Source organism: Palaemon carinicauda, chromosome 25 (genome assembly GCF_036898095.1).
Source record: "Palaemon carinicauda isolate YSFRI2023 chromosome 25, ASM3689809v2, whole genome shotgun sequence".
NCBI lineage: Eukaryota > Metazoa > Arthropoda > Malacostraca > Decapoda > Palaemonidae > Palaemon > Palaemon carinicauda.
This window is the reverse complement of record NC_090749.1, coordinates 1,319,578-1,346,938: the sequence shown is the minus strand read 5'-3', so window position 1 is coordinate 1,346,938 and position 27,361 is coordinate 1,319,578. Positions and strand designations below refer to the sequence as shown.

The 27,361-nt window shown below is 48.6% G+C and overlaps 2 protein-coding genes and 1 non-coding gene across 7 annotated transcripts in view; all 3 read right to left on the bottom strand.

Annotated features, from left to right (window-relative positions):
- The window catches only part of LOC137618635 (zinc finger protein 107-like), a 599,534-nt gene that overhangs the window by 55,661 nt on the left and 516,512 nt on the right, over positions 1-27,361 (bottom strand). The window contains exon 3 of the mRNA XM_068348758.1: positions 16,458-16,471. Within this exon, the coding sequence (XP_068204859.1) occupies positions 16,458-16,471 (14 nt within the window). The remainder of the gene's footprint in view (positions 1-16,457; positions 16,472-27,361) is intronic.
- The window catches only part of LOC137618632 (zinc finger protein 271-like), a 163,872-nt gene that overhangs the window by 135,235 nt on the left and 1,276 nt on the right, over positions 1-27,361 (bottom strand). The gene's annotated exons all lie outside the window — the stretch shown is intronic.
- Positions 4,898-5,016, bottom strand: LOC137619358 (5S ribosomal RNA). Its single transcript, XR_011039904.1, has one exon. It is a non-coding gene; the product is annotated as a 5S ribosomal RNA (ribosomal RNA).

Sequence of the window (27,361 nt, the reverse complement as noted above, 5' to 3'; positions counted from 1 at the left end):
TTGTGGCCCTTTCAAGGGATGATGGCCACATTGAATTCTTGGATTCGGGAGAGGTAAACATTTATCCAGATCCAGCATTCTTGCCGAAAAACGAACTTCCCACGAAACGCTGGGGGCCCCGAAAAATTGTTCCACTATAGGAGGACCCTTCTCCGTGCCCCGAGGAGAGCCTTAAAGCCTACCTATCCAAGACCCGGGCCTTCAAAGGCGGTCAACTTTTTAAAGTAGAATCGACAGGATCTAACCTTTCTCTGAAACAACTAAGGTCCAAACTCACCTACTTCATCAGAAGGGCTGACCCGGAAAGTATTCCAGTGGGTCATGACCCTAGAAAAGTTTTCTCTTCCTTAAATTTTTTCCGATTTATGTCCTTAACAGGTTTACAAGCTTACACAGGATGGAAATCTTCAAGAGTGTTCTTCAAACATTACCTACATCAGTTGGAAGAGATTAAACACTTCATGGTGGCTGCTGGTAGTGTGATTAAACCAGCTTCTTAATTGTTGTATATGGACTCTTATAGACTGTATGGTTGGGACTTCTCAGTCTACATTGTGCAAGGGGACTCATCTTCCTCTTTTCAAGGTACTATTTAATATTATAAGGAGTCAAGGTGATATTTTTCTATGTATGTCATGAGTGTTACTATTTTATTACTCTGTTACATAATTTTGGGGTAGGAAAACTCTGGTTTTCTGTATATATCTACAGTACTGCACATAATGTTACAATTGATTACTGTTACATTTATGCATCGTTTGGAAACAATAAAAGACTGCTGTTCCTTTTTGCATTTCCTTTCATTGGACCTACTGTACAAAATAAAATTAGTAAACCTCAATTTTTACCCCTCCTCCTTTTATAGACTTCGGTCTTTTCATCTTCTGGAGACAAAGATCTTCTCCGCAGTGAGTGGGACTGTGACGTTGATTTCCTTTGCTTCTACGTTTTACAAACATATCGCTTGCTCCATAGCTTGGTACTGTACCATACTTACCAATGCAACAGGAGGTGTGATTATGTCTATGGGGTGTAAAGGGTTAAAACTCTCCTGCCCACAACTGAGAATAATAATTCTCTGGTACACTTCCATCAGGATGACATGGCTCGAGTCCAAAACATGGATTTTGACATAGGAAAAACTGATATTTTGGGTGAAATAGCCATGTCGTCCTGATGGCCCGCGAGTTACTCTCCATCCCCTCCCAATTCTCAGCGTGGGACCTCGCGTCATGCGATGGCTGCTCCTGGAATGGTTCAACAGGACACATGTTAGTTGTAGCACATTAAGATCGGGAGTTGTAACGGCTCACTTGTCTATGTCCTTCCCTCTACCCTTATCCTTTAGGATAAGGTTAACTCTATTTGGGGAAGGATAGCCATGGCTTGTTATTAACACGTCCCTGATTTATAAACGATATCTCCCGGGATATTCACTCCAGAGGTCAGAACTCTGTTGATACCTCTAAGGTAAAATTTCTCTGGTATATCACTCGCAGAAATATCCCAAGTAAAAGCTGCCATTAAGGAACTTCCATCAGGATGACATGGCTATCTCACCCAAAAATAGATTTTTCTTATGTCAAAATCTGTTATTTTTTATTGACACAATTTTCCCAAAATGATTCTAATTAGCAAATCTCAATACAAAATATCACTAGTAAATCCGTTTAAACCCATAACCATGAATCACCGGGTAAGCAAATCTAAGTTTGTATAATTGATAATTAACGCCAAAAATTCTAGCCCCTGGGGCTAACGTGCGTAGCAAAACGAGTTCCACTTGCAAAAACATAGGAGCAATGAGATAATGTTTAATGGCAAGTGAAGCGAGCATACGACGGAGCAAAAGCAATTAAACCATTAGCTTAATTAATTATGGATGTATACATTTATAGTACGATGAACAATGCACGATCAACTCCATAGAAAATGGGATGGGAAGTAACATTTTCTAAGAGTCCACAAGTCCTGGCAAACAAAAATGACAAATTCGGAGATAATTTGTATTTTTCCTAACCATACAAACCTTAGCTATTTACATTGGGTTTACCTTTCGGCGTAGCTGAAATGGCGAGCCATTAGAATTTAACGAGGGTGTATTACCCCGGCGCTAGTTAGCAGGGGGGTAGGGGAGGGGTAGCTAGCTACCCCTCCCCCCTCACACACCGGTGAACTGCTTCACTTCACTTAGAGGTAGGACTTGTCTTGGGGGACAGGGCTGGCGGGAAAATATGTGTAAATAGCTAAGGTTTGTATGGTTAGGAAAAATATAAATTATCTCCGAATTTGTCATTTGTTCCGTAACCGAAATACAAACCACGCTATTTACATTGGGTGACTTACCCCTTAGAAAGGGTGGAAAGTCCCCAGCCATACTGGCTTTGGCTTTACCCGGGGACTCAAAATCCGAGTGAGTCGCACTCGAGAAAAGGAGTCCCTACACCTCACAAGATCCTTGCACTGCAAGGAAACGTGTGGCCTACATAAGCTTGTGTGTGAAGGAAGAAGTGTGACCCGTCCTAGGAAGTTGACCTGGAGTTCCAGAAGGAACTCTGGGTTAGGACGTTCCCAATACCACCTCGTCAGGGTATGGGGGACTCGACAGTATTGACTCAATACTCGGAACACAAGGAAGCATGGTTTACCTGCAGAGGTTTGAGGTCAGCTATGCAGAGACCAGGATGCTGCTTCCCCAGTAGAGGGGACGATGAAGAAAAAAGTAAGGGCCAGACATACTTCTTTCGTTCATGCAGACTAAAACCTGATAACAATGCCCTCAACCTTCTGCTACCTGTCCAAAAAGGAGCCTGAGGTTAGACCAGCTGTTGTGTAGCCACCACAGAGCGATAGAAACGTATCGATACTCCTGTGGGTCACGTCCTGCAGGAAGCGGGCTGCGAAGGTCATTAGACACTTCCAGACTCCAGCTTGTAGCACCTGCGTCACAGAGTAGTACTTCTCGAAGGCGAGGGACGTTGCGATGTATCCGACATCGTGCTGTAGGGCGACGTGACGGGGGAGGGTCTGGAGACAGGTCGAGATGAATGTCCTTGAGTCCGAGCTGAAGAGGTATACTGGTGACTCAGCCCTGTGTCCTTCCTGTGCTCCCAAACCGGCTGCACGTGAGGACAAACTGCAGCTGTTCTCAAAGATAACCCCTCGATTCCTTTACTGGCAAGAAGGAGAAGGTTTGGGTCATCTGATACAGAATGGTGACTCGAAATCTTGAAGGAGTTGGACCGAAGGGCCGGGACCCCAAGATTCTGAGTCTAGCAAACAACTCAGGAGCGAACCTGAATGTTGCCTTCCCCTATTCTCTAGAAAGGGCAGAGTTGTACGAGACCAAGAAGATTGCTTACACACTGGCCGAGGCCAGAGTGAGCAGGAGCACCGTCCCCCAAGACAGAATACGATCAGAGGCCTGACGTAATGGTTCTTGAGAAGATCTCTTAAAAGACTAAAAAGTCCAAACCATGTTCCATGGAGGAGGTCTCACTCCGACTGGGGGCAGGGACGTTCGCAGCTTCGCATGAGCGAAGAAAGGTCCAGCGGGAAGGAATAAGTCTATTCCTTTCAGCCTGAAGGCCAGGGAAAGGCTGAGCTACAGGCTTCACTGCCGAGAGAAGAAAGGAATTTCCTCCCGCCGAAAAGCAATAACTCCGTTATTGCTGGAGAAGAGGCCTCAAGGGAAGAGGTATCTCTCCCACGACACCAACCACAGAAGACTCTCCACTTCGCCTGGTAGACCCCTGCGGATGACTATCGCAGGTGACGCGACCTCCACTCCGCGACTGTGGCGGGTTGTCTCTTCTTGAGGAGGCGGCGTAGTGTCTCCAGGCGTGAAGCCGAAGCGATGCAACGGCTCGTGAAAGATGTTGTAGTGTGGTTGTTTGAGTAGCCTGTGCCATGGGAGAAGCTCTCCCGGGAGTTCCATCAGGGGAAGCAGAGGGTCCGGAAACCGTTCCGCGTATAGTCACCTGTAGCTCTCAGGGCCATCGAAAGGTTGACAGACAACCTGGTCTTGTTGAGACTCATTCTCAACAGACAACAATGGTGGGAAGACGCAGGTGTCGATGTTGTCCCACCATCACCGGAAAGCATCTTGCCAAAGAGTCTTGGGGTCTGAGACTGGGGGGAAGAACAGCGGAAGCTTGAAGTTCCAGGCTGTCGAGATCAGGTCCCCCAGGCCAGGACTTGCTGGTTACTAAAGGCCAAAGACCCCCAGGTACCCTCTATCTGCGAGGCTCTGCTCAGATAGTCGGAGAGAACATTCCTCTGCCCGGAATGAGCGAGCCGATAGCGGTATTGAGAGGACCTCGGATCATCTCAGTACTGTATCTCTACTGCAAGATACGAAGGAATGAAAATGCGTCACTTGCTGGTTGGAATACGCCAGTACCATGAAGTCGTCGCGCACGGAGCGACTCGGCAGGAACTGTAGGATCTGTAGAGGGGCCAGACTACGGCCCCTAAGCCTGCCTGAATGATGGAGAGGTATCCTTTAGGTCCTGACCATAGGCCTGAACCGGAACATGCCCCCCCCCCCTTTTCTTCGACGAGTCCGAGAACAGCATCAAAATGTGGGGAAAGGACGAGAATATCCACTCCCATCAAGAGGTTCCATAGGTCAACACCCATTGCAGGTCTAAACATTCCGCTGGTCCCATAGGGGCCAGAAAGTCCGGTTAATCGTTGCTTTGATACCACCGGAACTTGGGCCGCCTCACAGGGAACTTATCCTGAGGCGACTGTTCAGGACTTTAGACGGGTCAATGAGGAAAAGAGACCCAGGAAACGTTCCAAGGTAGGGCTGAAAGCTCTGCCTGACTGAGAACAGGTACTGCGACTCTCCTCAGCCTTGCCACAGTCAACCAAAGGGAAGGCTCAGAGAAGGAGGCAACAGCATCTGGCGTCCCCAGGCGGTCACCCATCCAAGTACTGACCAGACCCAACGTTGCTTAACTTCGCTGATCGGACAAGAAGCGGTGTTTCCAACGTGGTAAGGCCGTTGACTCAATATCATGGCTAGACACTCCAGATGTTGAGGCAGAAGTAGAGAAGGCTCCTAGCAAATTACCATGATCCCTCACTCATGGTAAGGACCCGGAAGCTTGTCCCGGCGTTGAAGAAGGTCGAACCCGAGCCTACCAGAGTTGACCAGACCTCCAAAAGGCGAAGGAGGCGGAAGCCTGCTCCTGAGCGGCCATGAGGAAAGCAGGGAGAGTTCTCTGGGGAAAAACCTGCGATACCGCGGCGGGATCGCCACACCGCATCTTAAGCAGGAACACCTGTAGTCTAGGCTGAATTCCAAGAGCTTTCTGGAAGATGGATGGAATGGAAACTGGAAGTACCCGTCCTTCCGATCCAGGGCCTAAGGAGTCCTGCCCCCTCGTTACCAGTCTGATCGATTCTGCTGTTCCACGCTGGACGAAGTTTGTTCGACAAACTTGATCAGAGCTGAGAGGACGACGACGGAATTCCCGTCTCAGATGCTTTCCTACGAGAAAGGATCGACTGAAGAAGCCGGGGGGTGAAGCCGTCGACGACCCTATGGAGGACCTTCTCCTAAGGCATGGATCATTCTGCCCAAACGGGCAAAACTCTTGCCGACCCCATGGCATAGAGGTTCAGTGACACTGAATTCGTTGACAGAGACGGAGAGATGGTAAGAGCGAGGCGTGATATCCTTGGCTGATCACGGAGATCGTGCAAGAATCGGCATCGGGAAGCTGTTATCCGGATGAGTAACCTTAGGCATCCTCCCAGCGTGAGACCTGCAAGGGGGGGTTGCCAATCCTAGAGTTTGTGAACTCTGCCGCTCCCTCTAGGATTATGCCCCCGGGAGAGCCTCCCATGCTACCTGTCCCTGACAGGAGGGGACTGCTATTGTACAGTACACCTTGTCTTAGCTGCCGTAGCCGGTCCGATAACTTAGGCCGACGAGGCTGAAAGAAGAGGCGCTGGAGGCCTGCAGGGTCTGGAAGAAAGCACCTTGGAGGAGTGAAAACGGAAGTCAACTTCCTCCGCACAACCGCTGTCCATGTCTCTGTCCTTAGGCATAAACAAGCTCTTCCCAAGGATGGAAGAGTGTCTGAGCTTGTCGACATCCACGTATGAGACACCCGAGAGGAAGCCCTCGGTCACTGCGTCTAGATGGTCCAACATCGAGCTTGCCCGCAAGTTCGAAACTTGGCGACGAAACGCCAAGGTGCTTGAGCCCGAGAAGAGGAAAGTACCCATGATCTTCCTAGAGCTTCCTTGTACAAAACCTCGGGTCGCAACCGAGGAGGGAAAGGACCTGGTAAGCCCCTTCCACGAGATGGAGAAGAGGAAGGGCTAAACCAGTCACCCCTTGCCCGACCGAGAAATCTCGAACGGAAAGCTCCTTGGCAAGACCCTTCCAGGGAATGACGAGGAAGGGCTAACCCATGTTCTGGAAAGAAGAATGTTGCTCAGACCTCCCTGAAGATTCTTCCTGCTCTTGCATGTGCCATGCTCTGCGTTTACGGGGTGAAGACCGTGTTCTGGAAATACGCTCCAGAAGACTCGCCAGGCTGGCCATGTTGCGAAACCCCGACGAGAATCGCGGTCGCAATCGCCCTGGCGCTCGCCTGATGGTAAATCAATGGTTTGCGCGTGGCCGAACATGGAAGCGCCCATGCGCGGGCACGCAGGAGCGCAGACGAAAGTGCGCGAGGGAGCGCAGAAGGAGGGCGAGCGTGGTAAGAAGGGCGAGAGCTGGTGGCCGGAATCCGAAAGTTCACAGGCGAGCGATGACCCGTAGGCAAGCAATGGATACTGCAGGAATCGAGCCGGCATTCGCGCGATGGAACACCGTCGGTTCGCGCGACGGAACACCGTTGGTTCGCGCGATGGAACACCGTTGGTCTGTGCGATGGAATACCGTTGGTTCGCGCACGGGCGAACATTGGAGCGCATGTGCGCAGGCGCGCATGCGCGTAAGGCGCGCGGGCGTGCAGTCGCGCGGGCACGTGGGCGTGTGGTCGCGCGGGTGAGCGCAGGCGGTCGGGAGACCGATGGCGCGTAGGCGGGCGATGACACGTTGACGAGTGATGGTGAGTTTTGGCGAGCGATGGCCCGTAGGCGAGTGAAGGCACGTCGGCAAGCGACGGCGCGTTGGCGAGCGGTGGTGCGTTAACAAAACGCTAGCGCGCAAGCAAAGAATCGCGCGGGCGCGTAGGCGATCGCTGACGCGTGAGAGACTAGGGATGGTTAGCGCGCATCCCACTAAACAGAAGGCACGCAGGTGCATCAGGAAGGTAAGCGCTGAAGCGAGCTGTCAATCAGGCAATCCTGGACGGTCAGGAAAAACCGTTGGCGCCCATTGGTGCGTGGCAGGAAAGGGCGCGCAGATGTGCGCTGCCGATTGAAGAAAGCTGGCGCACAGAAGGACAGAAGTAAAGGTGAGCACTGGCGAGCGGGAGGAAGATCTACGGCAAGACTCAGCTACCGGAGATCGTCCACAGCAGGCGAGCGCTAGATCGCTACTAATGGTGTCCAGGGGACCTGACACGCATGGCAGATCGATGGCGATCGTTGACGCGCAGGAGATCGCTGACGAGCGGGCGAACGTTGACGCGTCTGTGGTCGCTGGCGAGCTGGTGATTGCTGGCGAGCAGAAGGCGACGCGTAGAATCCTGTGCGTAGAAGAAGAGTCCTTGCCCAAGACCTGAACCGAAGTTCTAGATTGCGCGGGCGAACGTGGGCGCACAGGGCACGTATCAGGAACTGGAAGAGCAGGTGCGCTCTGACGGGCAGGAGATCTAGAGCGCTCGGGAGACCGCTGGCACGCAGGGCGCACAACAGGAACAGCAGCGACGATCATCAGGAGAGCGCTGACGAACAGGAGAGCGCTGGCGAACAGGAGAGCGCCAGCGATCAGGAAAACGCTGATGAGCAGGAGAGCGCCTGTGCGCTAACACTGGGCAGGAGAGCGCCTGTGCGCTAACACTGAGCAGGAGAGCGCCTGTGCGCTAACACTGAGCAGGAGAGAACACTGCAGAAGGGCGCGCATGGGAACCCTGACACGCAAGGGAAGCACCCCCGTGGGAGGCAACCCTTTGCCCCGAAGGGACCGTTTTCCGTCGGAAGACGAGGTCAGACTGCTGTCCATCTGCACCAGGGGCGGAAGATCAAGAAGGCGTTGGAGATCGATCCCCGGAGAGATCTAAAGAGGAAGGAGCTGCAGGCTGCATACGGAGATTCAAAAAGGCGCCTCTTAGCACCCTTATAGGGAGATGGGAGGCCCTACGACGTAGCGGACGGTGAGCCTTACGGCGAAGGCGGCCAACAGCAACAACAGCAGAAGAGTCCTCCGAAGAGGAGTCTCTATGAGTGTACTCTCTCGCGAACGAAAGAGAAACACTTTGTAGAAGAGACGGGTCAGCCAGTGACCTAAAAAGAGCAAACCTCCGAAGAGGGGCTCCTGCAGTTGCCCAGCCCCTTGAGCGTAACTGCAGGTGCGACCGCTCAGCACCAAGAGCATAGTCGCACGAAAAAAAGGCAAGAGAAGAACCCCCCAAAGGAGAAAAACTCAAGCCTGGACAGGAAAACTTCCCTCTGAAGGAAAGTTACCCACCCAAGGAGGCGAGCCTCCTGAGTGTTCTAAAGTGAACTGGAGAGCTGTCAATCGTCACGGGAGTACTTCCAGGAGAAGGAGACACGCCCCTGACAAAGATTTATAGGGGAGGCAGCAACAGACGAATCCCCAGGCCTCAACAAGACAGCTCACTCCGTTGTCACATTACAGAAACGAACTAGATCGGTAACTGTGAAAAATAAAAACAAAAATCATTAGTTAACATCCATTCCCCCGGGAAGGCTCCGAAGAGGAATCCCGAGGGAAAGGAACACAAGAGTTACACAACAGGCACGTGCCCTCGCAACCACTTACACTCACGGAAGGAGAGCTGTTACCAACACAGAATTGTAACAATTATAATTATGTAACATGATATTTTCATTATAAAATAAATTTTTGAATATACTTACCCGGTGAATATATAAATAGCTGACGTCTCCGACGGTCGACAGATTCCAAAAACTCGCGAGCGATCGCCATGAAGGTTGTCGGGTGTGCCCACCAGCGCCGACTATCGGCCAGATACCGCATATACTTCTCAACCAAACCAGTTCTTCTCAGTCCGTAGGGTCTCTATCGGGGAGGAAGGGAGGGCCTTTAATATTATATATTCACCGGGTAAGTATATTCAAAAATTTATCTTATAATGAAAATATCATTTTTAAATATTAAACTTAGCCGGTGAATATATAAATAGCTGATTCACACCCATGGTGGTGGGTAGAGACCAGTATTAAAACAATAAAGGCGTATATGCTCAAGAGATTTTGACAAATATTCAAAAAACAAACTTAAGTATAGGTACCTGGTAAGGAAGCTGACTCTGATGATTACTCTGCCTCATTAGTTCGCCATCCTCACGAAGCCCAGCGATCCTCTTAGGATGCTGAAAGACTCCCAGGAGCTGCTATATCCAGGGTGAACACCCCTATAACAGGACCTCATCAATACCCTTAATCTGGGCGCTCTCAAGAAACAATATTTTGACCACCCGCCAAATCAAAAAGATTGCGAAAGACTTCTTAGTCTCCCGTATAACCCAAAACAAGATTAAAAATTTCAAGAGTAGATTAAAAGGATATTGGGATTAAGGGAAAGTAGTGGTAGAGCCTTCACCCACTTCTGCACTCGCTGCTACGAATGGTCCCAGTGTGTAGCAGTCCTCATAAAGAGTCTGGACATCTTTCAAGTAATATGAAGCGAATACCGACTTGCCTCTCCAAAAGGTCGCGTCCATAATACTTTTAAGGGATCTATTTTGCTTAAACGCTACCGAAGTTGCTATCGCTCTAACTTCATGAGCCTTGACTTTAAGTAAATTACGATCCTTCTCACTTAAATGAAAGTGTGCCTCCCGAATCAAAAGTCTAATAAAATAAGATAACGCATTCTTAGACATGGGCAAAGAGGGCTTTTTAACGGAGCACCATAAAGCCTCTGAACAACCTCGTATCGGTTTAGTTCTGGATAAATAAAATTTAAGAGCTTTAACGGGGCACAGCACTCTTTCAACTTCATTACCCACAATCTCAGAAAGACTAGGGATTTCAAATGATTTAGGACAAGGACGAGACGGAAATTCATTCTTGGCCAAAAAACCAAGTTGAAGAGAACATACTGCTTTATTAGCTGAGAAGCCGATGTTCTTGCTAAAAGCATGTATCTCACTAACCCTTTTAGTTGAAGCCAAGCTCACCAAAAAAAAGTGTCTTGAGGGTAAGATCCTTCAGGGAGGCTGAATTTAACGGTTCAAACCTGTCTTACATAAGGAACTGTAGGACCACGTCCAAGTTCCAAGCAGGAGTCGAAATATGACGCTCCTTAGAAGTCTCGAAAGACTTAAGCAGGTCTTGGAGATCTTTGTTCTTCGAAAGATCCAAACCTCTATGTCTGAAAACAGAAGCAACATGCTTCTGTAGCCTTTAATGGTGGATGCAGAGAGGGAGCGACCGTTTCTCAGATAAAGCAGAAAATCTGCAATCTGCGCTACAGAGGCACTGGAAGAGGAAATAGAGGAGGACTTGCACCAGTCTCTAAATACCTCCCATTTCGACAGATAGATCTTGATAGTAGAGGATCTTCTAGCCCTCACGATCGCTCTAGCTGCCTCCTTCGAAAACCCTCGAGCTCAAGAGAGTCTTTCGATAGTCTGAAGGCAGTTAGACGAAGCGCGGGGAGGCTTTGATGAAGTCTCGTTACGTGAGGCTGTCGTAAGAGATCCATCCGCAACGGTAGACTCCTTGGAACGTCTACCAGCCATAGAAGTACCTCTGTGAACCACTCTCTCGCGGGCCAGAGTGGAGCAACCAACGTCAACCTGGTCCCTTCGTGAGAGGCGAACTTCTGCAGCACCTTGTTTAGGATCTTGAAAGGTGGAAAGGCATAAACGTCCAGGTGAGACCAGTCCAGAAGAAAAGCGTCTATGTGGGCCGCCTCTGGATCTGGGACCGGAGAGCAATAAGTCGGGAGCCTTTTTGTCAACGAGGTCGCAAAGAGATCGATGGTGGGTTGACCCCAAGTCATCCAAAGTCTTTCGCACATATCTTTGTGGAGCGTCCACTCCGTAGGAACCACCTGACCTCTTCGACTGAGACAGTCCGCCAAGACATTCAACTTCCCTTGGACGAACCTCGTCAAAAGAGAGATGTTTCGATCTTTTGACCAAATGAGAAGGTCCCTAGCGATGACGAAAAGAGCGTGGGAGTGAGTGCCTCCTTGCTTCGAGATGTAAGCCAAGGCCGTGGTATTGTCTGCATTCACCTCCACCACCTTGTTTCGAATCACTCTCGAAACTCCTTAGTGCTAGATGGACTGCTAACAGCTCTTTGCAGTTTATGTGAAGACTCCTCTGGTCTGCGGACCAAAGACCCAAGCATTCCAGATTGTCCAGAGTCGCCCCCCAACCCAAATCCGATGCGTCTGAAAACAACACATGGTTTGGGTTCTTGACTGCCAGAGAAAGACCTTCCCGAAGTCTTATATTGCTGTCCCACCAAGCTAGGCAAGTCTTGACTGGATCGGAGATTGGAATCGAGACCGTCTCTAAAGTCTTCTCCTTGTTCCAATGGGAGTCTAGGTGGAACTGGAGAGGGCGCAGGTTGAGTTTCCCTAGAGAGATAAACTGTTCCAGAGACGAAAGCGTCCCCAGGAGGCTCATCCAGTCTCTCACAGAGCAACGGTTTTTCTCTTGCACGAGACGGACTTTGAGCAAAGCCTGCTCGATCCTGTTGGCAGACGGAAAAGCCCGAAAAACTAGACTCTGTATCTCCATCCCCAAATAGAGAATCGTCTGGGAGGGAGTCCACTGTAGGTCCTGCAGACAGCGATGACGGGACGACGCTCTGAGTAACCAGTCGTCCAAATACAGGGAGGCTCTGATCCCCGATAAATGTAGGAACTTCATTACATTTCGCATGAGCCTCGTAAAAACAAGAGGAGCAGGGCTGAGGCCGAAGCACAGTGCTCGGAATTGATACACCACCTTCCTGTACACAAACCTCAGATAATGTTGAGAGTCTGGATGTATCGGAATGTGGAAGTATGCATCCTGCAAGTTGAGAGAGACCATCCAGTCGCCCTCTCTGACTGCTGCCAAAACGGATTTGGTGGTCTCCATCGTGAACATGGAGTTTTTATGATAAAACAAAGTTTTATGAATACTTACCTGGCAGTTATATATACATAGCTAATTATCTCTATTTCGGCAGAATTTTTTCTAAAACTAGGCAACCGCCTTGTGGTGGTTGGGTGGTAACACCCGTTAAAGGGTGGTAGGAGGAATCATTCCCGTTTTCTGTTCTTCAGTTCATCTATGCCCGACCTGTCTCCTGAGGGGAGGTGGGTGGGCCTTCGAATGTATATATAACTGCCAGGTAAGTATTCATAAAACTTTGTTTTATCATAAAAACTCCATTTTTACGAATAGAACTTACCTGGCAGTTATATATACATAGCTGATTAACACACTTGGAGGAGGGTGATAGACAGTAACATCGTTGGGGAAACAACCAAAAAAGTTGTAGGATAAATAAACACCTTGATTCCTTACCTGCTAAGGTAGCTGACTTCAAAGGTTCCTGCCTCTTGAGTCGCTTTCCCTTAGGAGTGTCAGCCAGGATGTGACCTGCAGTGCTGAAAACACTCAATCGAGTCTGTCAACGGGGTGAGACCAACAATCTGACTAGACTTCAGGACTACCTATTGCCCAAAATAAAAAACCGCAACTTTACCAAACCAACCACCTAACATTTGCAAAGTAGATAAAAATGATCTAACTAGACTGAGGTGACTGTACACAAGTCGAAGTCCTCAGACAACCAATAAAAAATACACCAACCTATGCACAAGTAAACAAAACTAAGGTTGAGGGGAGGTAGTAACTCCTTTGCCTAATACAGAAGCCGTAGCTACGTATGGTCCCAAGGTATAACATTTCTCATAATCCACCCTCACCTCTCTGAGGTAATGAGAGGCGAACACAGAGTTGCTCCTCCAGAATGTCGCATCCATAATTTGACGGAGCGACATGTTCTTGCGGTAAGCAAGCGAGGTCGCAATGGCCCTCACTTCGTGGGCTTGCACTTTTAAAAGTCCGAAGTGTTCCTCCTCACACAAGAGATGCGCTTCTCTTATCACTTCCCTCAGGAAAAAGGATAAAGCGTTCTTGGAAAGGGGCTTTTGAGGATCTTTCACAGAACACCACAGGGAGCTAGAAGAGCCTCTCACACTTTTTGTGCGAGACAAGTAGGTCTTGAGGGCTCGTACTGGACAGAGCAGCCTCTCTTGCTCTTGACCCACTAGGTTTGTCAAGTTAGGAACCTCAAAGGTCCTCGGCCAGGGCTTAGAAGGGTTCTCGTTCTTAGCGAGAAAGTCTAATCTCAAGGCACAAACTGCCCCATTCAGATTGAAGCCTACCTGTTTTTCAATTGCATGGACTTCACTAACTCTTTTAGCTGTTGCTAAGGCCAAAAGAAAGAGGGTCTTCTTGGTAACCTCCCTAAGGGGAGCCTGTGAGATGGGCTCAAATCTCTTGGTGCACAGAAATTTAAGAACTACATCAAGGTTCCAAGAAGGGGGCTTTAACTGGGTCTGCTTGGTCGTCTCAAAAGACTTCAAGAGGTCATGTAAGTCCTTGTCGCGAGACAAGTCCAAGCCCCTATGCCGACAGACGGAAGAGAGCATACTTTTGTACCCTTTGATAGTGGACACAGCTAGCTTAGCGTCCTGTCTGAGGTACAACAAGAAATCCGCAATCTGGCTCACAGAGGTAGTGGATGAGGAAATCTTGTGCTTCCTACACCAAGCCCTAAAAGTCTCCCACTTGGACTGGTAGACCCTCTGCGAAGAGACCCTCCTCGCTCTGGCGATAGCTTTCGCAGCTTGCGCTGAAAAGCCTCTCGATCTGACGAGCTTCTCGATAGTCTGAAGGCAGTCAGATTGAGAGCGAGGGGGTTTTGATGATATCTCTCGAAGTGGGGTTGTCTGAGCAGATTTGGACTTGCAGGGAGGCTTCTTGGAAAGTCCATCAACAAGTCCACCACCTCCGTGAACCATTCCCTCATCGGCCAGAACGGAGCTATCAGGATCATCCGTCCCGAATCGAGGAGGGCGAATTTCCTGACTACCAGATTGATGATCTTGAACGGGGGAAAAGCATAAGTGTCCATCCCCGTCCAATCCATCAAAAAGGCGTCTACTGCTATTGCCTCTCTGTCCGGAACTAGGGAGCAATAGATGGGGATCCTCTTGGATAAATTGGAGGCGAAAAGATCGATGAGGGGTCTCCCCCACAGCCTCCAGAGACTCTGACAGACCTGTTGGTTGAGGGTCCATTCTGTGGGAAGGACCTGCCCTTTCCTGCTGAGCATGTCCGCCCTCACATTCTTCTGTCCCTGAACAAACCTCGTCAGCAGGCTTATCCTGTTCTCCTTCGCCCAAAGAAGGAGCTCTCTTGCTGTCTCGAAGAGAGACAGAGAGTGAGTCCCTCCTTGCTTCCTGATGTAAGCAAGAGCTGTGGTGTTGTCTGAGTTGACCTCCACAATCTTCCCAGACACCAAGTCCTTGAAGGCCTTTAGCCCCAGAAAAATGGCCATCAGCTCCTTGTTGTTGATGTGCCATCCCAGCTGAATTCCTTCCCAATAGCCTGAGACCTCCTTGCTTTCTAGTGTTGCCCCCCAGCCTGACTCTGATGCGTCTGAAAACAACACTAGGTCTGGGTTCTTCTTGTGTAAGGAGATCCCTTCCCCTAACAAGGTTGGGTCCAGCCACCACTTCAGAAGAGTCTTGACTTCTATTGGAATGGGGAAGGAAAAGGAGTCTTCCTGCATCTTTCTGTTCCATGTCTTCGAAAGAAAGTGCTGAAGAGGCCTTAGGTGGAGTCTCCCCAGAGAGACAAACAGTTCGAGGGAGGACAGAGTCCCCAGCAAACTCATCCACTCCTTCGCTGTGCATCTCTTCTTGTCCAGGAAAGTTCTGACTTTTACGAGACACTTGGCCTGTCTTTCCTGAGAGGGAGAAGCCCGAAAAAGAACTGAATTCAGAACTATCCCCAAATAGAGAATAGTCTGATTCGGTCTGATCTGAGACTTCTCCCTGTTGATGACCAGGCCTAGATCCTGAGCCATCATAAAAGTCTTCCGTAAATCCTCCAGACATTTCTCCCTCGATCGTGAACGAATCAGCCAATCGTCCAGATAGAAGGATATCCTTATCCCTTCCTGATGCAGCCAACCTGACACATTCGCCATTACCCTGGTGAAGACTTGAGGAGCCGTGCTGAGACCGAAGCAAAGAGCTCTGAATTGGAAGCACTTGCCCTCCATTACAAACCTCAGGTACTTCCTCGAAGTCGGATGGATGGGGACATGGAAATATGCGTCCTGCAAGTCGAGGGACACCATCCAGTCCCCTGGACGTACTGACGCCAGCACCGACTGAGTCGTCTCCATGGAGAACTTTGTCTTCTCCACAAATACGTTGAGCGCGCTGACATCCAGGACGGGTCTCCATCCGCCCGAGTTCTTGGGGACCAGAAACAGGCGATTGTAAAAGCCTGGGGAGACTAGATCCCGAACCGGTTCTATCGCCCCCTTGTCTAGCATTTGGTTGACAAGGTCTACTAGAGCCTTCTGTTTCCCAGGATCTGAGTACCGGGCTACTAAGGCCAGAGGAGCATCTGCGAGAGGAGGTTTTTTCAGAAAGGGGATCTTGTATCCTTCCTTGATGACTGAGAGGGACCAGGTGTCCGCCCCTCTCCTCTTCCAGGACTGCCAAAAACCTGACAGTCTTGCGCCTACCGTCTGGAGGAGACGAACTTCATTTCCTGGAGCGAGGTCTGAAAGAACCCCTGGTAGATCTTGGTCCTGAATCTTGCCTTCTCCCTCTAAAATCTGATCTTGAAGTAGTCCTGCCCCGAAAGGGCTGCTGGAATCTCCTTTCCTCCCGTTTCAAAGAAGAAGGAGGGGCTGCAAAGGGCTTACGAGCAGAACGAGATAAAAGGTCTTGGGTGGCTTTTTGGGCCAGAGAACGCGTAATGTCATTAACCAGAGACTCGGGAAAAAGATGTTGAGAGAGGGGGGCGTAAAGAAGCTCAGACTTTTGAGCATTGGTAACAGACCTAGAAGCAAAAGAGCAAAGCAGAGCTCTCTTCTTTAGGACCCCAGCTGAGAACAGAGCAGCCAACTCATTCGCCCCATCTCTGAGGGCCTTATCCATACAGGACATAATGCTCGTAAGGTCCCTAGATCCATCCATCTGTTCAGTTTTCCTTGCGAGAGTCCCAAGCGACCAGTCTAGGAAACTAAAAACCTCAAAGGCTCTAAAAACACCTTTGACGAGATGATCCAGCTCCGACATTGACCACATGACCTTGGCTGAGTTGAGAGCATGCCTTCTAGCAGAGTCCACTAAACCAGAGAAGTCACCCTTGGAGGAGGAAGGCACTCCCAGACCCAAAGGTTCTCCAGTTGCATACCACATACCCGCTCTTGAAGCAAGACGAGCTGGTGGAAACGAGAAGGAAGTCTTAACTGTTTGTCTCCGCTCCATCATCCAGTCATCAATCTTCGTGAGAGCCTTCTTTGCGGAGATAGACAGCTTCATCTTGATGAAGGCCGACTGTTTCTTGGCCTTCTTTCTGTTAAATTGGGACTGAGGAGATTGAGGGGCAGCAGGTTGGAATTCCTCTCCAAAAAGTTCAAGAAGGGAGCGAGAGAGAACTTTGTAATCTCCCACAGCATCGGCAGGATTATCATCGTCATCAGAAACATCCTCGAGGGCCTGATCCACATCTGCAATATCCTTCGAAAGAGAAGAATCCTTAGAACCCGACAAGGGCAAATCAAAGGCATCATCCTGCAAAAGACGGGTTGCATCCTGGAGTCCCGCGCTAGAAGAATCCTTGGAACGAGAGGCAGTATCGTCCCGAAGAGGCAGGGTGGTATCGCCCTGGGACCGAGAACGAGAGGCAGAGTCGTTCTGTCGTCGAGAGCGAGAGGCGGTATCGTCATGGCGGCGAGAATGAGAGGCGGTATCGTCGTGGCGGCGAGAATGAGAGGCGGTATCGTCGTGGCGTCGTGAACGAGAGGCGGTATCGTCGTGGCGTCGAGAACTAGGGTCGGTATCGTCGTGGCGTCGTGAACGAGAGGAGGTATCGTCGTAGCGAAGCGAACGAGAGGAGGTATCGTCGTGGCGAAGCGAACGAGAGGAGGTATCGTCGTGTCGAAGCGAACGGGAGGCGGTATCGTCTTGGTATCGAGAACGAGAAGCAGCTTCGTTCGATAAGGTATCGTCCCGGTATCGAGAACGAGAAAACGTATCGCCCTGGTATCGCGAAGAAGTATCGCCTGGCGCAAGCACACATTCCTCATCCTGGCGTAGAGAGGGAGAAGTTCTCTTTAAAGAAGAACTCCGTTCTCTCTTAGAAGCAGACTTCTTAATCGGCAACGAGTCGTCTTTACGTCTGTCAGACTGGGCGTGAGGGCGACTAAAGGCTTGTACTAAAGTCAAAAGTTGTTCCTGCATGACAGACATAAAGGATTTAGCAACATCAGCTGGGTCTTGCGGATCCGAAGGGGGGGGCTGACGAATAACACTCGTATCTTCGGCAGCAGGCTTCGTCCTTTTCACAGGCACGGAGTCGAAATCATCCTCCGATGGACAAGGTTCATAACTGCTAGAACCGGGAGAGAAAGAACGAGACCGTTCGTCGCGGTTCCATCTCCTCTTAGTAGGTCTTGAAGCTTCATACTTCCATTTACGTCTGGACGAATTCGGAGAAGAAAACACATCCGACTCGTCTTTCCCGTGACGGTCAAGAGCAGCCTGGGAATAGACAACAGGACTGTCTGAGGCGACGGCTGACCGAGGGTACGTACCTCTCACCCCCTTTCGGTCATCGACGTACCTTCTCCCTTGGTCCTGGGAGCTTGGTAGAGGTCTAGGCCTAGGGGTATGACAGATTCGGTCGGTCGCCACCTCCACTGCACTAACACAAGCACTTTCACTTTCCTTACCTTTAAAGGCCTCCAGCTGTTCTTTAATGGCCTTCAACTCGGCCGCCAGGCTAGCGTACCGAGGGTCATCCGTAGATACGGAACCTGTAGGAGGTGCAGGAGTTACTACCTCAAGGGAAGGATCAACTTCCAAAGAGGAATCAATAATAGGATCAATAGATAAATCTACGCTAAGTTCGTCTTCCTTACCACTAACAGACTTAGACTTAGACCTAGAAGCTCTCCTAACTCTATCGAGCTCTAGCTTACGCACATAGCGCTTCATAATTAACCAATCTTTCTCATCCAAAACCTTACATTCCCCGCACCTATTATCAAGGGCACAAACAAAACCCCTACAATGAGAACAAACAGTGTGAGGATCAACCGCCATTTTGGGTAGTCTCACCTTACATTCCTCATTCGCACAGATACGGTAATGACTCTTTTCACTCATAATGAAAAACAGCAAAAAAAAAAAAAAAAAAAACTAAGAGAAAACAAAATACTACGATCGCCAAAAACCCAAATCAGAGTACTTCACCAAAAAAAGCAGACTGGTACACCGAGCAGGGAAATCGAAGAAAAAACTCTTAATGACGGACCAACGTGTCGATCCGGCCGGCAGAGATGAACTGAAGAACAGAAAACGGGAATGATTCCTCCTACCACCCTTTAACGGGTGTTACCACCCAACCACCACAAGGCGGTTGCCTAGTTTTAGAAAAAATTCTGCCGAAATAGAGATAATTAGCTATGTATATATAACTGCCAGGTAAGTTCTATTCGTAAAATTTGTTTTTACAACAAACACGTTGAGAGCACTTACATCCAGCACTGGCCTCCAACCTCCTGTGTTCTTCGGAACCAGGAAGAGACGGTTGTAAAAACCTGGGGATTGAAGGTCCGAGACTTTCACCACCGCCCCCTTTTCTAACAACAGAGACACCTGAAGATGTAATGCCTGTCTCTTTGTCTCCTCTCGATACCTGGGAGAGAGGTCTATCGGAACTTTTACCAGAGGAGGTCTTCGTACAAACGGAATTTTGTAACCCTCCTTCAGCAACAAAACAGACTCCCAGTCTGCACCCCTCTTCTCCCAGGCCTGCCAGAAGTTGGTCAATCTGGCACCTACTGCTGTCTGAGGACGTGGGCAGTCAGACTCTGCCACGGGAGGATTTAGATCCTCTCTTCTTGCCTCGCTTGCTATCGGCACGAGAGCCTCCCCTACTGGGAGCTCTGCCACGAAAAGGCGGGATAAACCTTGCCGCTGGCGTGTCAAACTTAGGTCTGCTGACATGAGAAGACGAAGGTACAGCCTTATGAGCAGACGTGGCCATTAAATCATGAGTGTCCTTCTGTACAAGAGACGCCGCGATATCTCTAATAAACTGTTGAGGGAACAAAGCAGAAGACAAGGGCGCAAAGAGAAGTTCTGACCTCTGACAAGGAGTGACCCCTGCAGAAAGAAAAGAACACAGAGTCTCTCTCTTCTTCAGAACCCCTGCTGAGAACGTAGCAGCAAGTTCATTAGAGCCATCCCTTATTGCCTTGTCCATGCACGACATTATCTGAATAGAGACATCCCGGTCCGCTGACGAGACTTTCCTACTCAAGGCTCCCAGGGACCAATCCAAAAAATTGAAAACCTCAAAGGCACGGAAAATTCCTTTAAGGAGATGATCCAGATCAGTAGAGGACCAGCAAACCTTCGAGCGTCTCATGGCCAGACGACGAGGAGAGTCTACAAGGCTTGAGAAGTCTCCCTGGGCAGAGGCAGGCACCCCCAAGCCGAGAACTTCTCCTGTGTCATACCAGACGCTCGCACGAGAAGCCAATTTGAAAGGGGGAAAGGCAAAAGAGGACTTCCCAAAATTCCTCCTGGACATTAACCAGTCTCCCAACAAACGCAGAGCTCTCTTAGAAGAGCGAGAGAGCACTAACTTCGTGAACGACGGAGTCGAAGAAGTCAGGCCCAGCGTGAACTCAGATGGAGGTGAACGAGGAGCAGCAGAGACAAAATGATCGGGAAACAGATCTTTAAAGATAAGCATTATCTTCTTAAAGTCAAGGGATTGCTGAGCAACCCTAGGCTCCTCCCCATCCGAAAGAGTCCCCAAAGGAACATCACCAGGAAGGGGATCAACAACTTCCTCATCCGAAGGAACATCATCCGACAAAGGCAAAGTCTCGCGACACGGAGAAGCATGCTGGGGAGGTAACGATTGACACGCTATATCAATATGCGACGGGGCCGCAGCAAAAGCAGAGGTAACGACGTCACGTAGAGACTGCAAAGACTGAAAGTCTTGAGGCTGACAAACAACAACAGACTGTGGTGACTGACGTTCGACATCACGTCGGGACTGCACAGACTGCAGGACTTGAGGTTGAAAAACAACACCCAACCGCGGTGACTGACGTTCGACGTCACATCGGGACAACGGAGTCGGCCGACGAACGTCACGTCGAGACTGCGGTGATTGTTGCTGAACGTCACCTTGAGACTGCGGAAAATGACGTTCCACATCACATAACTGACGTGACTGACGAGGAACACGATCAGAGTCACGTTTAACAGCACCGATAACATTAGCGCTAACGTCAAAACGACGAGACAAATCTCGCTTAGGCGGTTGAAGACCAGAGTCACGCTTGTCGGACTGGCAAACCGCAAGCAAAGGATCTTTACGAACCTGGTCATGCTCATAAACCTCCATTAAGGATGAAAGTTTCAACTGCATGTCTTGTAAGACACTCCACTTCGGGTCAACGGGAGTCGAAACGGGCCGTGACGTCGGCAACGTCTGTGCATGCAAGTCATCGCACCGAACGAGACCCTCGGACTCAGCGTCACGTTTACGCTTAACAGGCGAACAGCCATCCGATGACTGAATACGGTCAGAGCTGTCCCAATGACTACAGGCAGGACGCCGGACCTGTCCTGTAGGGACTGACTTGCGTTTTAAGGGTCTTGAAACCTTACGCCAAGGTTTCTTATGAGGCAAATCATCGGAAGACGAGGAGAACTTAGTTTCTCCCGTCTTATGGTAAGGACGTGCCTGAGGAGCAACGTCTGATACCTTTGAGGGGACGTCTGTACGTTGGTTTACACCTCTCACTCCCTTAAGTCCTACGCCATTCCTTCTCCCTGGTGCAGGGGAGCTTGAAAGAGGTCTCGGACTAGGTAAGCGACAAGCACAAACAGACGAACCCTCCGTCGCAACACTAAACACATTAGTCGCACTTTCCACTTTACCACTTTGACTCTTTAAAAGCTTAACGTCGGACATAAGCTGGTTTCTGTCCGATGCCAAGGTTTCGACCTTCTCACCCAACGCTTGAATAGCCAATAACATTTCACGCATTGAAGGTTCCTGAGTGCCAATAGGGGGTTCAGAAACTACCACTACAGGGGAAGGATTAGGTTCAGGGGCATGGGAAGAGGAAAAATCTATAGATCTAGAAGAGCTTCTCCTCACCCTATCTCTTTCGAGTTTCCGAGTATATTTCTCATACTCCAACCACTCGAATTCCGATAAAACCACACATTCCTCACACCGATCTCCTAATTGACAGGATTTACCCCGGCAATTAGCACAAACAGTATGAGGATCGATAGAAGCTTTCGGAAGACGTTTGTTACAGTCTTTCGCACATTTACGATAGACAGGAGAAGGGTCAGCCATTATGAAAATCCAAAGCAAATTCAAAGGGAAGCCAAGTTCATCAACAAAAATCAAAAAAGGGTTTCAAGAGTTTTATTGAAGCAAAAAACCAACACAGCAAAAGCAATAAAACCAAAACCAAGTACTTCACCAATTCGGTAGAAAACTCGAGGTCAAGCGCGAGCGGAACCAGTGTTGTCTGTAACACCGACAGAGAAGAACTGGTTTGGTTGAGAAGTATATGCGGTATCTGGCCGATAGTCGGCGCTGGTGGGCACACCCGACAACCTTCATGGCGATCGCTCGCGAGTTTTTGGAATCTGTCGACCGTCGGAGACGTCAGCTATTTATATATTCACCGGCTAAGTTTAATATTTAAAATATGTAATTATGTAAATTAAAAATGAATGAACACTAAAGAGAGAACGAAAACCCCGAAAGGAATCGTTCTACAAAGCTGAAAAATCAACAAAAACAATTAGATTCATAAACTACTTGAGACAAAACGTACGGCGTAGCAACCCCACCCACATGGGAAGGAAGCTACTCAGACGTAGTAAAAGTAACGTAGTAAAAGGGTAAACGACCTCAAAGAGAGAGAGAGAGAAAGACCGTAGTCAAACTCGGTCCCGACCCATGAAATTACACCATGGTGGCCTAACTGCCGAGGGCTCCACGGAGATATCGTACACTGCACACACAACCACAAACTCTGAAAAGGAAACTTACTGATTTCTATACTCAAATATATACATAAACACAAAAAAATGTTTACATATATATTGAGTAAAAGAAAGGTAAGTGATTAAGTAAAGACAAAACAAACAATGGCTGCCAAGCGAGGACAAAGACAGAGACATCTGTCCATTGTCCGAGCCAAAAGTGAAGTGAAGCAGTTCACCGGTGTGTGAAGGGGGGAGGGGTAGCTAGCTACCACTCCCCTACCCACCTGCTAACTAGCACAGGGGTAATACACCCTCGTTAAATTCTAATGGCTCGCCATTTCAGCTACGCCGAAAGGTAAACCCAATGTAAATAGCGTGGTTTGTATTTCGGTTACAGAACAAACTCCAATGTTTTGACCATGTTTCATTAGTATTACTAGAAAGTCACATTTTCTAAGAGTCCACAAGTCCTGGCAAACAAAAACTCCCATGTTTTGACCATGTTTCATTAGTATTACTAGAAAGTCCCATTTTCTAAGAGTCCACAAGTCCTGGCAAACAAAAACTCCAATGTTTTGACCATGTTTCATTAGTATTACTAGAAAGTCACATTTTCTAAGAGTTCACAAGTCCTGGCAAACAAAAACTCCAATGTTTTGACCATGTTTCCTTAGTATTACTAGAAAGTCACATTTTCTAAGAGTCCACAAGTCCTGGCAAACAAAAACTCCAATGTTTTGACCATGTTTCATTAGTATTACTAGAAAGTCCCATTTTCTAAGAGTCCACAAGTCCTGGCAAACAAAAACTCCAATGTTTTGACCATGTTTCATTAGTATTACTAGAAAGTCACATTTTCTAAGAGTCCACAAGTCCTGGCAAACAAAAACTCCAATGTTTTGACCATGTTTCATTAGTATTACTAGAAAGTCACATTTTCTAAGAGTCCACAAGTCCTGGCAAACAAAAACTCCAATGTTTTGACCTTGTTTCATTAGTATTACTCGGTAGTTGACCTACCCATTAATAAAAATTTCTGGCTTTCCACCAGAAACCATTATAAAAAAAAAAAAAACGTTCATTACATCTATAATTACACCATATACCCGATTCTTTAGAGCCATAAAGGATATTGTTTTAGTATAAAAATTTACCAACAATACGTAGTGTGTACAAGTACTGTACACTTACCAAAATGTCTTCATTAACTAACACAATACTTATAATGCAATAAAAACCAATTCAAAACAATAATTGTGTCTTAGTAGACTGCACTTAAGCAATGGTCAGTGAGTTGGTAGGGTTAGGAGTTATTCTAGGGAGTATGTATAAGAGCGGCCTCTTGTATGTATTATTATGTCTAACTTAGAATATGGCTGTGTAAGGTGGGGCGCAGGGGGGCGGCAGACCCCCGTGAGGTATATAGGTAAGGGCACGGCTTGTAGGTTAGGTTAAGGTGGAAAGTTTAGGTTAGTTGATTTTTAATCAATGCATGAGGAACTGGCCGCTGATATACAAAGGCTCCGTTATTCCACCCTATGCCTGTGAGTTGGTATAGCCCAGCGGCATAGTAAGAAATATGAAACCAATTGTTCAAATTGTTCTAAAAGCATCAAAATTGGCACACATGTGGATTAATACATTCTGAACAATTTTGGATATGGAGGCATTCAAGATTCTCCCCGTAGCACATTTGGCGGCCATTTTTCAAAATGGCCGCTATTTACCGTTAGCGTCATTGAATATGTACCATAATTTGTCTTTTTGTGGATGCTAAAGGTGATAAGTGTGCTAGAGGTGATAAGTTTTGTACAATTACACATACTTCTGTGCTTACCAAATAATTTGGCTACCATTTCACAAGAAAATGAATTTTACTTTGCAGCGGCAGCGTTGGTGGCAGTGACGGCGGGTGCAGTAATAGTATAGTGTTGATAGTCATGGTGCTTGTAGTAGTAACTTGTGGTAACATGGTGGTGTTTTGTGTCTTTGCAGGTGAGGCAGCAGCAGCACCACCTGACATCAGAGACGCGTTGTTCCAGACTGCAGCCATGGCAAAGAAGTTCCAACTGGTCGATACTTTTGAGCAACGTACTCCCACAACACCTCCTGAGACAAACTGGAAGCTGTGTCTTGTATGTCAAGAGGAGACAACAGAGTCACTTGTCTGCCCAGTACTGTCTAAACGCCGAGACCCTGGGAGTGGATACACGACAATGGCTGCAAACTTGGTCAAATTTGATGAACTCGGAGAACTGCCAAGAACTGTTCAGTTACAGAGACTAGATGAAGGACAAGGTGTTGAGGCGACAATGGTTGCCCACCAGGCCAAGTGGCATAAAACATGTATGCTCAAATACAATAACACAATGCTACGAAGAGCAGAGAAGAGACGCATCGCAAGCAGCTCAGCATTTGATAGTACTGACAATGTCCAGGCCAAGCGCGCCAGAACACACTCTTCAGAAGCCACTACCAGCGGCACCTCCTGCTTTTTCTGTGGAAAGTCTGGCACAGAGACCCTACATGAAGTAACAACCTTCCAGGTGGACACACGCGTACGGAAGTGTGCAGCGCAAGTTGGGGACAATGAACTCATAGCCAGGCTCAGCATGGGTGATATGGTGGCTCTGGAGGCCAAGTACCATTCCAAGTGTTTGTTGGCTCTTTACTATCGTGCAAAGACCACTGTAGAAGCCGAGCAGAAAACTGACCATGAAGGTGTAATGTCAAGAATCGTACTGGCTGAACTGGTCCTGTATATCGAGGAAACCCACCTAGAAGAGGGCACCACCCCAGTCTTCAGACTCGCAGAACTTGTAAAGCTATACACAACAAGAATGGAACAGCTCGGGGTTGTTTTGTGCCAGAAAGTTAATAGCACAAGGCTGAAAGAGCGCCTGTTAGCCCAGATACCAGGCCTGAGATCCCACAGCAAAGGCCGAGATGTTTTACTAGCGTTTGATGAAGACATTGGTGAAGCGCTAGGCAAAGCCTGCGAGCAAGACTGTGACACTGAGGCAGTTCACCTTGCGCGTGCTGCACAGATAGTTCGTCGATATATGAAGCATTCTCAAAGGAATGCATCGTGGACAGAACCAAGTCCATTGAGGTGGCAATCCACCGGAACAAGCTACCACTGTTTGCGACCAAGAGAGGACCCAATATACCCAAAGGAAAAGAACAGGTCAAATCTCTGAAGAATGATGTTGCGCTCTTCGCACGATTATATATCGGCTGCCAGACCCGTGATGGGAATCTAGAAGAGTTCTTCAGGCATGAAAATCAGCAATGCCCTCCAGCTTTATCTGACGGAGGGAGACTGTACCTAGGGAGCAAGAGTGACTTGCTGGTGTGCCTTGAAGGCCATGCTGAGCCTCAGTTTGAAGCTCCTACTGTCACTGCTGTTGTCCTCGATGGAGCAGTAATCGTACAGATGTTGAAGCCGGGTACTGCCAACACGTTCGAGGAATATGCACAGCAAGTGTTCATCCCATACGTTGTACAACGTTTCCAACATGTATCACGTCTTGACCTTGTGTGGGACAGCTACAGAGCAGATTCCCTGAAGGCATCAACCAGAGAACAGCGTGGAAAGGGAGTACGTCGGCGTGTTGTCGACTCAGCAGTCATACCAGGAAATTGGCAAAGTTTCCTGCGAGTTGATAGCAACAAAGTGGAGCTCTTCAGCTACCTCTCCACCATGCTTGCAGAGTCCTTTCAAGAAGAAGGCAAGGAACTGGTCGTCACTGATGGGGAGCAGGTGATCTGTGTTCCACAGCAAGAGGATGTCAACTCACTCGCACCATGCAACCAAGAAGAGGCAGACACCCGCATGATGCTACATGTAGCACATGCTGCACAACATGGTCACCACCAGATACAGGTTCGAACAGTAGACAGTGACGTCGTGGTCCTAGCAGTGATGGTAGTCCAGAAACTACCAGCTGGAGACGAACTCTGGGTAGCCTTTGGGACAGGCAAGAACTACCGCTACATTGCAGCCCATGAAATAGCTTCCTCCCTTGGTCCAGAGAAGGCATGTGCTCTTCCAATGTTTCATGCCATCACAGGGTGTGATACTGTGTCAGCCTTCGTCGGACATGGGAAGAAATCTGCCTGGGCAACATGGAACACGCTGCCAGAACTCACTGATGCCCTGCTGAGTCTGGCAAATGCACCCACAAGCATCCAAGAGGATACAATGCATGTCATCGAGAGGTTTGTCATACTCCTGTATGACCGCACAAGCAAATGCAAGGACGTCAACAAGGCGAGAAAGCAGCTCTTTGCAAAGACGAACTCTGTTCAGAACATCCCGCCAACCTACGCTGCTCTGGAGCAGCATGTGAAGAGATCTGCCCTTCAGGGTGGTCATGTCTGGGGCCAGGCATTGGTACCAACGCCCGTGCTCTCTCCACCAACAGACTGGGGCTGGCATCGGAGTGATGATGGGCTCTACACACCACTCTGGACCACACTCCCTGAGGCATCCAAGGCCTGCTATGAGCTGGTGTCTTGCGGATGCAAGAAAGGCTGCAAAAACCGCTGCAAGTGCAAGAACGCTTCACTGCAATGCACTGGTCTATGTTTCTGTGAAGGCGAATGCCAGTAGATTGGGACAGAAAACTTGCTAACCAACATTATGATCTGTAGACATTCATAATTCTGGTGACCAGATTTGAAAAGTTCGGAATCATAATTAACATAGTGTGGCAAAATCTACGTTATTGTATTACATGTATGTACTGCAGGATTACACAAGTACTGTGCCTAGAGACTGGGCTTTTGGTCGACTATATAACTACAATCTGACCATACTGTAAACTTCCCGTACTCTGTGTATTATTTTGACTAGCAATTTTGCCAGCAATTTGAAATAAAAAAGCAACTTGAGCAATTAAAGTGTGTTCCTGAAATCAGGTACTGGTT